At 37.9% G+C, this 12,564-nt stretch overlaps 1 protein-coding gene across 4 annotated transcripts in view; it reads left to right on the forward strand.

Annotated features, from left to right (window-relative positions):
• The window catches only part of LOC112950076 (probable bifunctional methylenetetrahydrofolate dehydrogenase/cyclohydrolase 2), a 46,808-nt gene that overhangs the window by 16,078 nt on the left and 18,166 nt on the right, over positions 1-12,564 (forward strand). For all 4 annotated transcript variants that reach the window (XM_026042546.1, XM_026042544.1, XM_026042545.1 and 1 more), the window contains exons 4-7: positions 252-404; positions 1,038-1,145; positions 5,898-5,990; positions 11,512-11,637. In XM_026042546.1, coding sequence (XP_025898331.1) covers positions 252-404; positions 1,038-1,145; positions 5,898-5,990; positions 11,512-11,637 — 480 coding nt within the window. The remainder of the gene's footprint in view (positions 1-251; positions 405-1,037; positions 1,146-5,897; positions 5,991-11,511; positions 11,638-12,564) is intronic.

The following is a 12,564-nucleotide window of genomic DNA, read 5'->3' on the forward strand; positions in this document are numbered from 1 at the left end:
CTGTAATACTGTGACAAAAGCTGTCATGTAAGCAGAGTCACAAACCAAATCAATTTATTTTTAGCAGATGATTTGGAAAGTTGAAGCTGTAAATTAGTTGTTTTTCTCCTACCTTCCACCAGCCAGGTAAAGCCAAACATGACATGGAATTATGCTGGAAGTTGAAAGTAGTGTACTTCTCTGTAAAATGATTTGGAAAGCATTGATGGGTTTTGGAAGTGCATTGCTTCCCGATTTCTTTCATTTCCTAGCTCACATAGATGAGCGAACAGTTTGTAATGCTATTGCACCTGAAAAGGATGTGGATGGATTTCATATTATCAACATTGGACGCCTGTGTCTTGATCAGCCTTCTGTAATACCTGCCACTGCAGCTGCTGTGTGGGAAATCATAAAACGGACAGGTAAGTACATTTATTGATTAAAAAAAAAATGAAGGTGAATGAGGGGTGAAGATGAATGATAACAGCTGCGGGATGTTTTAATATATTGAACTGATAAAAGAACAAGCATTTAGAGTTGTTCTAAATAACAAAGAGGCACCAAATAGATTGAGATCTTTTGTCAAAAATAGAACTATTCATTGAGAGCAGGCATTCATTTGCTTAGAATCATATACATGGTCTTGATGGAGAAGGGGGAAAAAGGCAGACAAAAGCTAAATGAGAACATTTAGTTGCATGTTAGCACAGAGAAAGAACAGAAGTTTTAAATACTTTTTTCATTTTATAAGTATAATACAGATGCTCCCATTGATAGGTGTAAGAGCTTGTATTTCCCTTTATGGTCAGTGATGAGAAGCTAAAGGATGATTCAGATTAACTACGTTAAGTGGCAATTTTGTTTCTCTACTGTAAAAGCTGAGAGTTGGGTTGTGGATTCGTCTCACAAGTTCAGCCTTGTGAGTTTTCAAGTAGCGTAGAGGTCAGCAATCCACAATAGCAAATAATTACATTTTAAGTTTTAGAAGATGGTCTTAGGTATTTCAAAATAGCAGGCTACAGCTCTTTTTTTTTTTTTTTTCCCTCTTCTATAAGGAATACAAACATTTGGTAAAAATGTTGTTGTAGCTGGAAGATCCAAGAATGTTGGAATGCCTATTTCAATGCTTTTACACACTGATGGAGAACATGAAAGGCCTGGAGGTAAGTCCRGGAGTATTGTCCAATGTTCTAATGCTCCCATATGTGAAAGTGTCCAAGTAAAACTAAGGAGAGGATTCAGAAATGAGAAGGCTTTTGTCTATTGTACAATATTTGCAACAAGGAGAAGGAAATCCCTTTGCTGATAATATTTCCTGATGTTTTTTCAGATTGCCGAAGCAGTGTTTGAACTGGCCTCTATATTTGCAGATATTTAATAGCTTTTGGAGCAATTGGGATAATACCTGAAACTGTGGCCTTAAAGAGCAGTGGAAGTTCATGTGATGTTTATAAAAACTTAACAGCTCTATCTGTTATCCCTACACTTAGGTAATACTAATTTTGAATTAGTCATATGTGTCTGTGCATACACACATACTCAAAATTATGTATATATTTATACATGTATATATATATAATATACATGTTTTATATATACTTTTATATGTGTATGTATATATGATTATTTTTGGACTACATACAGAAATAGTACTATGTACAAAAATAATTACAACCAACTACTTTGTACTATGTTAGTTGGGTTGTCATTATGGAAGTATGTAGTTATGAAAATATCTAAATGACCAAGAAAGTAACTTTTCAGTGTGAATTCTATGGTGGCATCTCTTGCCCTGGGGCATTTTTCTGTGGTTCAGGTCACATCCCCCTGGAAATTAGGGGCTGTAATGACTTTTTCTTTTCTGAATTGTAGAGGCATAGATGTACTGCTGTAATTGTGCTGTAGAAAGAATAACAAATATAATTTAAATAGAACACTGTCCTCTTGCAACTTTGGTCTGTTGTTAGAAACTTCCAAGGTTATGTGCGCAAATGAGGTAAACATGGATGTTTAATCCCAAGTGTATTTAATAGGAGTAGAATGAAATCATTATTAATATAATGAAACACTAAAAGCTTCTTACTAATCATAGAGTTGGCATTTCCATTCAGCCTCTGTGGGAAAGTTGCTATTTCAAATTTCTCTCCATGTTTGAATTGTAATTACCATCAGTGCATAATTTTGGGTTTGTCTCCCTTCCCATGAAAACCATGAGGATTTTTGCTGTTTATTCTAAGCGTTAGGTACCATACATGACTGGAAATGCAGTTTGTGGAGTTTGACATATGCCTTTTGTAATGCAGAAGGAATGAAACTGATAAACAGAAATATTGTGAAGGGCTTGCATGGTTTCAAGACAGGGTTTGGTTCTTCTTTCTTTCCTTCCTTCTTTCCTGCCCCAAGCAGCCAAGAGGTAGTATCCACTGTAAAACAGCTGACAATGGGCAAATAAAAGAACACATGTAATTCTTTTGAGAAGCAAGCCTAAGTAAATATTTTTAGTAATCACTATTGTAAATCTTTTTAAAGTTGGGGAATTCTAGTGCAGTCCTCATTCCTGGCTCCTGGACTGGCTTTGAAAGTCTGATTGCAGTTAGTTCTGCTTCTCCCAGAGGCAAGCCTGGATGCAGTGGGAAGGGAAAGCAGTATTGTTTTCAGTTGTTTGGCAGTTGTTGTCAAAACTTTCCTACATATTATGACTGAGAAAATAATTTGAAACAGTTAAGATAATCTGAGCCAGAGCACACATACTGGTCATGCTTTATTAAGTCAAGGAGGCAAGAGCTGTTGGTAAGTTTGGTAAACTGAGCATAACCAAAATAACAGCTTAAATTGAGTAATCTTTTTCTACCAGTATTTTTAGCAGCTGATATAAGAGCAATATTTGCATGTCGCAGTCACAGACCAGTTGGGAACATAAGAAGGGATGGCTTTGGCAGACTTCTAAAGTCTCAAGATGCATGCRTTTTGCAGTTCAAGTGAATTAGGTATCTATTATTCTGGCCTTGTGCTTTATCATAATCAGAATTACAGGTTTTRCTTGTTATTAAACAAAGTCTTTCTTCTTAAGAAAGTAATTTGAACAGTTTAAAGCTGGTAATAGAAATAAAGTGGAGCCTTTTTTAAGCAAGTAGTGGGGCACCAGACAAAAGGTTTCATGTGCTAATAAAGAACTTTCTCAGCTTTATCAGCCAAGATAGGGTTATATCAGAAATTGTGAGTGAGTTGATGAAATCACATTTACAAAAGAGTTATGCAAGGGACTTGGAGGGTAGGTTTTTTCTTTTGTTTCTTCACTTTTTCTCCAAATGGTAAAACTGCTAAGTTGGGCTTCTGTCTTCATTTATGATGTTTTGCTTGTAGAAACCCTAATATCCTGCAGATGGCAGTATCTGGTCACATAGGAAAACAGTACGAAACAAATTGCCCTGTACAGATAGGTCACGGACCATCTCTGTTCTCTGAGCCAGTGATTGACTCAGCAGTGTCATACTTAATCTTACTTGCTAAATATCTTCTTCTTGTCTTCTTTCAGCAGAAGTAGCAGTGTAAAAATAGCTGCATATTTTCTGTTTTTACATGATCACAAATAAATGGAGAGGCTACACTTTCTGTCGTGTCTGTAAGCTTTTGGAACACTATTTGGAAGGTAGGGACGGTCTTTTTGGGTAGTAAGAACAACTGTCTGGTGTAAGATGTTGACTACAGACGTGTTCTCCAGGGGAAAATTGCACTGATTTTTATATCCTAGAAGTTGGGAATATTTGTACTTTTGATCAATATTTTCTTTCTCAGTCTCTTTGCTGAGTGCAGTCGTAAGTACATTGTTGTGTATATATATATCTTTGGGGAATCATGATTATTTCAGACAAGGCATCTTTTATTTTCTGTAGAAAATATTTAAGCTGTTTGTGCAGCATGCAAGAGCATGTGTGCATAGCAGACAGACAAACAAGTGAACAACCTAAGGAACAGTGCTTTAGAGTATGGAAGGGAGGAGTATGAATGAGCACTTGTTCCTCTTGTTTGGATGGCCTACCATTTATTGATACCAAAGGCAAGCAAGAGCCAAGGCTGAAGGAATATTGACATGCACGCTTTATGTCCTGGTTGARATAGTGCTATTGAAAAAAAGTTGAGGAGATGTTTTTAGTATGGTGAGCTCTATAAGCTTTTGATGGACTTGGGACAATGGGAAGTTACTCGAAGTTGGTCAAAGACTTATGTTAGTTCCCCTAATTTCATGGAACTGCTCATGCATGTTTGTACTTTCCTTTTGCCGGTAACTGAAAACATCTTCATGAGCTACTACTCAGGGAGACCATATTAAGTGTAGAGACTGAAGGAGGAGAGGTGATGCGTGAAGGAGAAGAGTGATCAAAGAGTAGAGAAAGGGCAGAGAGGCCAAAGCACAGACAAGTTGAAGGTGAGATACTTAAAGAAGAGAGTTAATGAGATGAGGCACAGATCGGATCAGTGAAATGCATTCCTGAAGAGGCAAACATGGCAGTGTCTGAGATGGCAAAAGCTTTTAGTGGTTAATGATACAGTTTAGGAGATTATGGTGGATAGCAGATGGAGACTAGGGGGTGTATCACATGAACACTATGTGGTACAAATAGCTGCAAGGGAGAGATAGAGAGAGAGTGTTGGCATCAGAAACTCCTTCAATAGCTGTTATCTCTGCTGTTTTCCAGGTCAAGGGATCGCCACACTTGCTTTTGGATGCAGTGTGAGACTTCAGTCAGTAAGCCCGTGAGCCTTCAGTTTGTGTATATTGCTTTCTACTCATTATCTCCATCAAACAGGTTTTCCAAAAGAAAGTTTTTAAAGTCTTATTAGGAGGTGTTTTTTTTTTTTTTTTCCTTTGTAGCTTCTTGCCAAGCAGTGTGCACACATTCAGGAGCAGGTCCCAGAGCTTCTGAGTTTGCCAAAAAGGTTGTGGTCTTCCATTTGGGATTATTTCAAACACTTCCTAATATGGTATAAAGCCTAGGTTCAGCAGCTGTTGTTTTATGAGGAGTTATAAGAGTTGGAAAGACATCTGCAAAAATCTAGCACTTTTTTGTCCATTCTGTTCCATTCCTGTTGCTGCATTTGAGCTGTGTAAAATGACTGCTTACTGTGTTTCGAGTCTGTGGAAAAATATGTGTGTTTAATGTGTTTATTCTTTACATTGTTACAGTAATAAACATTCTTAGATCCATCAAGTTAGAGTTATACAGATCATCTAAATASTGGTGCTGTATGCACGTATGTTCAAGAATACCTCTCCTCAATGCAATCTGTATGTGTTCCAGTCAGCAGAGGCATTTCACTATCTGCTCCTTACATGCAAATATTGGTACACAGAGTTTCCAAGAAAAGATCTTTGGGCCCAGAGTGCCGTGGTTGCCGTAGCTACTAGACTCATTCCCAAAGCAATCAGATTGTACCAAGAGGAACCTTGGTTGTCATCTGCTGTTGTTGGTCAGATGCCATCTTAAATCTTGAGGAAGGGAACAGCAGTAAGAAGTAATGCTGGTTCACTTGATGCAAATTTCCACTTAGTCTTTGAACACTCCAAGCGTGCCAATTACACAGGACAAAGAATAAACTTTGTCTCCAGGATAACTCTATTACAGTGGCATGTTAGAGAGGCAGTGAAGACCATGACTTTCCTTCTTAGCTGAATGACATAATGTCAAGGAAGGCATCTCGGGAGCTTGAGGATAGATGATTGATGAAAGGGCTTGAGGACCAAGGTATAATGATGGTCATCTTGCACTTGGTGTTTTTTTTTTTTTTTTTTGTCACAGATAATTTCGTTGTATTGTGCACAAAATGTGCTTAATAGAGTAATTCATTTTTACCTGATAATCAGCGCCGTGCAGGAATCTTACATGTTGATTAATTGTTCATCTCTTGAATTTCAGGTGATGCTACAGTGACCATTACTCACAGATACACTCCAAAGGAGCAGCTCAAGATCCACACTCAGCTAGCTGACATTGTAATAGTGGCTGCAGGTAATAATAATTGTTCTTAATACACCAATGATGACGTTTAAAACGTGAAAAGATCAGTGTCTGTTTTGGTTATGCTACCAGCTACTTTACTTGTCTCACCAAATAATTGGTTCATGCCTGCTGAGGGTGTTGCAGTAAGTTGATTTTCTTGTTGTAAGAAGGGCAAGTGATTTGGCTCTTTGTTCCTACCCTTTACATTTGCAGACTCATAAACTGTTCTCATCACATGTGACACCTTTCCCTTAGGGAGACTTCAGGGTGAACTCAAGATTGGGAACCAGTCAGTACATAGTTTATACAGGTATAATTATGTAAATTAAAACATTCTCTGTACGGTGCAAAAATCATGAGTCATTTAAATGTTGACAGGAAGATTTCTTTAAATCAGCTGGAGGCTGCATTCATGAAGCAATGATATGTTTCCTTTGCTGTTAGATTTAAGGACAGTTTTGATAAGTTAATGGTAGTTTTAGTAATATGTTTTCATCTCTGATTTTTTTTGCAATTATCATATAAAGAGGAAGAGAATAATATTTGCCAAAAGGCAGGGCTTTGAAAGATCACTGTGTAAATGTTTTTAAAGGAATGTAGAGTGAAATATTGGCAATTGGATTTGTCTATATCCAAGAGTAGCAGAACTATTCTGAAACAATTTTTGAGTGTAATGTACTGTGATTGTTAACAGAAATTTAAATTAACCTCTTTAAAAAACGGGTAAATTTCTAGGTTCCGTTGCAGCTCATACCATCTTGCTTTTCTCAGATGGCTTGAAGGACCCCATGTAGAGGTTTTCTATCCTCCTTTCCTGCCTCTTCACCATCCTTATGACATAATCTTGCTAACTTACTTTCTAGATGAAGAAAGATATGTACATTTCTAAATTCATCATTTCCTGTTGAAGTGAGATGTTGCTGTCCTTCAGGGCTTAACTGCAGTATCTTTTTCTCATGTGAGGTCAGGAACAAGAAACAGCTCTATTCTCCCACATGTGATTACTCAACTGTTGGTCTAACCAGAATTCATACACTATGAATAAAAAACAATCATGTGTCTGCTAAGAGAAAATAAATGAGCAATATTTCATCAAAAATCTATGCTTCTGATTTATCATAGCTTATGGTTTTGCACTGAACTGTGTCATTGGGTTACCTTTGCAGTTAAAACCATTCAGTAGCGATTCAGCCGTGTTTGTTCTTGACATTTTTTCTTCCCATTACCTGTAGCAGCAGCATGGTACAACACTTGTTACACAATATGAGATATACCTGGAATGATGAAAAAACCTAGGACTAGATTGTGCAAACAGTATTCAGCCCTGCCCCAGTGGGAACTCAGGGGAAGATTACACTTTGGGAAAGTGGAATCCCTTGAAGTTTTCCTTGTTACGTGTCAGCTGTGCACACTGTACCTTTTGGATAATATGCTTCATTCCCCAGAAATGTGTGGGACCTGTTCAGTGAGAGTCACAAGGCAGGTAGCTCTTAGTCTCCTGGGTAGAGCAGCTGCTGTCATGGCCACTGTGCAAGGAGGCTGAGTGAGGCTTTGTKTGTGTGTAAGGGGAGAATTTCTGTTTTGCTCTTCCTGTATAATATTTTGGAAGAGCTGCCTGCCTGCAGTGTGGCCCAGGCCTTGGTGACTTGTTGGAGTAAACATGTTCAGTCAGATGTAGTAATCTGACTGAGGAGGCTCTTGATTCCCTTGCATTTGGGCCTTTCACATGCAGACTCCTCCACATTTAATTTTGACTTTAAGAATGCTCATCTTGAATTTAGCGCTCTCAGTTGCCCCCAGCCTTTGCACATCAGTTCCCCAGCTTTCTTGAGTGTAATTATCCATGCAATTTCTTCCTTACCCCCTTGTTCCTTCCTCTTTGTGTCACAGTTTCCAATAGTGCTKCTCTGATCCAGCCTGACTTTCCCTCCTTCTGCATCTTGTCTTCCAGACAGAGCTTCCTAAACCCTTTCAATGTCATGAAGCTTTTTGCCTTCTAGTGAAAGCATAGCTTTTCCCATAAGCACACCCAGMCCTTGGGATCCTACCATGGAATCCAGTCCCTTCCCACTGTTCCAATGCCTTCATTATCATCAGCTTAGGCACGTATTAGGAGATAAAGTGCAGCTTTTTCTGTGGTGTTTGTGTAGCTACTGCTAGATAGTCTTTACCTTGTGATTTTACTGTTGCTGCCACAGCTTTATGTAGGTCAGCCTTTTGTAGGAGAGTTGGCTTGTCTTCCTTGCCAGCTTTGGAGGTGAGAGCAAGGAGAGGAAGAGCCAGAGGTGCCAAATGCTAGATTAAATTCTGCTGGGACTCCTCGCAGTGTCCCTCAGGATGTGAGCTGTGGCCATCCTGTGTGGGAACTGCTGATTTGCCAAACTATGTTGTATTAGGCCAGCGCCTGGTTATTTTCTTAGGAGTTTGCTGTTTTATACTCCTTGCACATAAGCTAGAGTAGTATGTTTGTTCTTCTAAAGCCTAGTTCAACTTCTTTAACTGAAATTACTAATGGAAGTTTTTTTCCCACATTTTATAATCATCGCATTTTAGGAATAGGTGCTCTGACGCTTATCTCGTTCTACTTGGTATGTAAAGTAGGCTTAAGTAAATAGATCAGCTCATTTGGTTTGGGGTTAGTTTATTTGTTGCTGTTAAGTATTTGGCCTATTATCAAACCATTTTACAAAGGGTGTAACAGTGTAACTTCCGTTAATATACTTCCATCCCTATCACACACAGATCATTTACCCCCATAAGACTAAAGCATTATCCAATTACCAGCCAGCTTGCAATTGATTGCATAAGAGTATGATGAAGTAGACACAGCCAGATGTTATCAAATGGCATAGGAAAGAATTTGAGGTCTTGGCTTGCTCAAGCAGAGTTTCAGGCTTTTGTCCTATGGGGGAGTAAGAAATGGGAAGCAAGAACATTCTTATATCATTTCTAGATGGTTAACTGACCCAAATGTGCACTTTAAATGAAGCCAAAGCCCCTATACACCAACACTTCCCTCAAATAAACTACACATTCCCAGAAACATACAGATTTGCATTCTTTTATTTTTTTCCTCAAGATAAATCTCTGGCAGGGAGGAGACAGTTTAGATACTCACTTTATCTAACCTGGTAATAGTGTGTCTCCATTCCTCTCTAGGCAGAGAGACAGAGCCAAGGGGATCACACAAGAAACAGGGCAAAATAAACAGAGCCTAAGTAACAGAAGTGCAACTTCAAAGTCAAGTTAGAGGTTGCATAGCAGGAAAGAAATTTAGGTCATATAAAGTGGATGTGCAGTAAAGATTTCTCTTATTGCGTTTAGGTTATAATAGGCTAATACAGGTGAAGTATAAGCTTCTTGTATTCTTGAATCTCAATAGCACGTAGTTGCTTTGGTCTCAAATATTATTTTGCCTTAAAGTTTAAGGAGATTCTTTGTCTAATTTGTTTCTTTCCATGTCTCTGGTCACAAGTAATGGTGCTGATTGTAAAGCACTATCGATGTGTTTATTTTAGATTTTTTTTTTTCCGCAGTAATTAAAGCTACTGTTTGTGAAGAAGTTTCCTACTGAACCTTTGTTCTTGAAGAACAAGGCCTTTCTGTACATCAAGTGGAGCATGCTGTAAAGCAGTTACCTCTCACTTTGGCACATCTGCAAAGCTAGAATAGAATGACTTCCAAAATTAAATATGTGGTGCTACTTGCAGTTTGAAAAGTCTTGTGGCAATGATGTTTAGTGGAATGTATTTATGGTCCTAACCTACTGTCTAAAAAACCAGTGTTGTGCTATCCCTTTTGTTAATTCAGTATAGTGCTTGGACTGTTCCTCTGGGCTTTCTATAGAGATGAGGACAGATAAATGAGCTAATTCTGACACCCACAATAAAGATGCAGGGTCCCATATGAAACTTTAAAGTATTCAATAGATCAGGATTTCTGTTTCTTGCAGTAGTTTAATTGTATCTGCTTGCATTCACTTGGTGTTCTAAGACCCAGATCTTTTTCTGAAAAATAATTGTCTAACTGAATGCTTCTTACCTTGCCTTTGTGCAAGGTAACTRTTTATAGGTAAATGTGTATGTCTTGCTTTCATTTCTGTTGAATTTCGTAACATTTTCAGTGCTGCTTTTCTTTTCTGCCAGTGTCAGTTGAAATGCAACTTGCACTGCTTCAAGTACTTTCCAGGTTTGTCTTACCCACATTTAATAAGGCTGTCTACCACATTAGTGACCTTTTAAGTTAATACCTGGCCCTTGTAGAACCCTCTTAACACATGCTTTCATTCAGGTAATAAACTGTTGGTGCCAATTACCCAGCTATTTTCTCTCCAGTGTACAAAACCTGCAAAAGAAAAAAACTTTTGCAAACTTGCAAAAGAAAAAGAAAAAAAATAGGAAGAAAAAAAGAAAAAAAAGGAAGACCAGTTGCCTTGACATTGTTTATTATGGGCAAATAATTCTTGTTASCTTTCTAGCAGTTGTAAATTGCTCCAGAGTTTTTTTCCAAGAAGTGAAAATAAGCTAGTAGCATAGAAAAAAATCTCTCATTGGGMTAACATTTGAGTTGTAGTGGTACTATTTCATGTAGTTTGTGTACATTGTTCAAATAACAGTTCATACTGTCTAACATCTACATATAACAAATACACAGGAAAAAATAAAAATACAGTGCAGATATTAAAATAGAAAAGATGAAAAAAATCCTTGGAGACAATATCATACATGATTCCATAGAATCATAGGGTCATTAAGGTTGGAAGGGACCTCTAGAGATCATCTTGTCCAACCTCCCTGCTCAAACAGGGTTGCCAGCGCATGTGGCGAAGGGCTGTGTCCAAGCAGGTTTTGAAGATCTCCAGAGGCGACTGCACAACCTCACTTGGTGGCCTGCTCCATGGCTCTGTCACCCTCACTGTTAAGAATTTTTTCCTTCAGATCTTGCAGAACTTTTGGAGCTTCAGTTTGTGACCATTTCTTTAAGTCTTGTCAGTGGCCACCACTGGGGCCAGAGTCTGGCCCCACTCTCCTCACTCCCTCTCTTAAGATATTTATATATGCTGATCAGGTTCCTTCTCAGCCTTCTCTTCCTCAGGCTGAACAAGCCTGAACTGGACCATCGACGAGAGTAACTGTTTCTTGTGGATCACAACACAGTTGTAATTCGTATTTCTTTGGAAATGTTATAGAGGTGACTTGTTGATGTAAACCAGCAGCATATCTTTTATCATGATGATGTTTTGACTGTGCTGATGATTACAGGTTTAGCTAAAATACTCATATTAAGGAAACTTCAGCTTTTCCCTTGAAACTTGCAAACTGTTTAAAAGTGGAAAACTTTTTTTTTTTTTAATGTGCATGTATATGTATATGTATATGTGAATATATATAACTTATAGGAAAAGAAAGTCAGTGAAAAAATCCTCTTTCCATGCATGCAAATGTGAGTGTGCTAACTTTTGGCTATAATTGGGAATTGATGACCTAAGACTATCTGGCCACGTTAATCAAGTATGTCTTGACGGTTTCAGGTATCCCAAAGTTGATTACAGCTGATATGGTTAAAGAAGGTGCAGCTGTGATTGACGTAGGCATCAACCATATCCACGATCCTCTTACAGGAAAGACTAAGTTAGTAGGGGATGTGGACTTTGAAGGTGAGTGAAATACTTTGTACATGAACCTGTTGGGTAAATGTATTGCACTTTGTGATATTCACTGATGGTAAATATTTGGAACAACTTATCTTGTAAGCTATAAAAATGGCTGTATTCTTTCACAAAAGTAGGGTCTCCCGCTGCTGATAGCAAATGTTATCATATCACAGTATCTCATGCATCATTTTAGGTTTTCACTCTAACTTGCATTTGAAATGTTAACTTCTGCTTCAGAAGTTTATTTTATGCTAAATTTTAATGTGGGTTGATCTTAAGCTCCTGAAAACCTTGGTCTGGGCAAGCCTAACAGAGATAACAAATCATGTTACATATTGATCTTTTTATGTTTTATGTGTTGCAGAGCAAGTTCACAATGTAACTTGATTAAATATCTCTGCTCTGGAGAAGCTCCAGACTGGAATAGCAGGATTCTTGCAGCTGAAAATTAAAGCTTATTGGCAGAGTTGCGTGTGGGAAGCTTAGACAGCATTTACCCACATTATTAATGGTTCTCAACAGTTCCTTATTTTGATAAGTATGAAAATCACCTACATTTTTTTTCCATGGTTATTAAAATCTTGCCTGGCATTCTGTCTGAAAGCTTAATTGCATTCAAATGTTTCCAGCAGGCTGCATATACACAAAATTACATCACTCCTTCAGTTCCTGCTCATTCTGCTCATACATGATACCTGTCTGTTAAAGTCAATAAAATTACCCGCACGAGCGTAGCTGAGTGATTGTCTCAGCATGTCTTTGGAAATGAGTAATTGCCAGATAAAAGTATTTTTCTACCAAAGATCTATTTTAAAATACAACAAGAAGTATTTCAGTTGTTGTCCAGCTTGTACAATCACAGGTAAGAGGTACTTAAGCTATTCAGAGCTGAGTAAAAGTGAAATAGAAAGACTTTTCAGGATTTTCTGT

Source organism: Nothoprocta perdicaria, unplaced genomic scaffold (assembly GCF_003342845.1).
Source record: "Nothoprocta perdicaria isolate Ctin4 unplaced genomic scaffold, notPer1 scaffold_307, whole genome shotgun sequence".
NCBI lineage: Eukaryota > Metazoa > Chordata > Aves > Tinamiformes > Tinamidae > Nothoprocta > Nothoprocta perdicaria.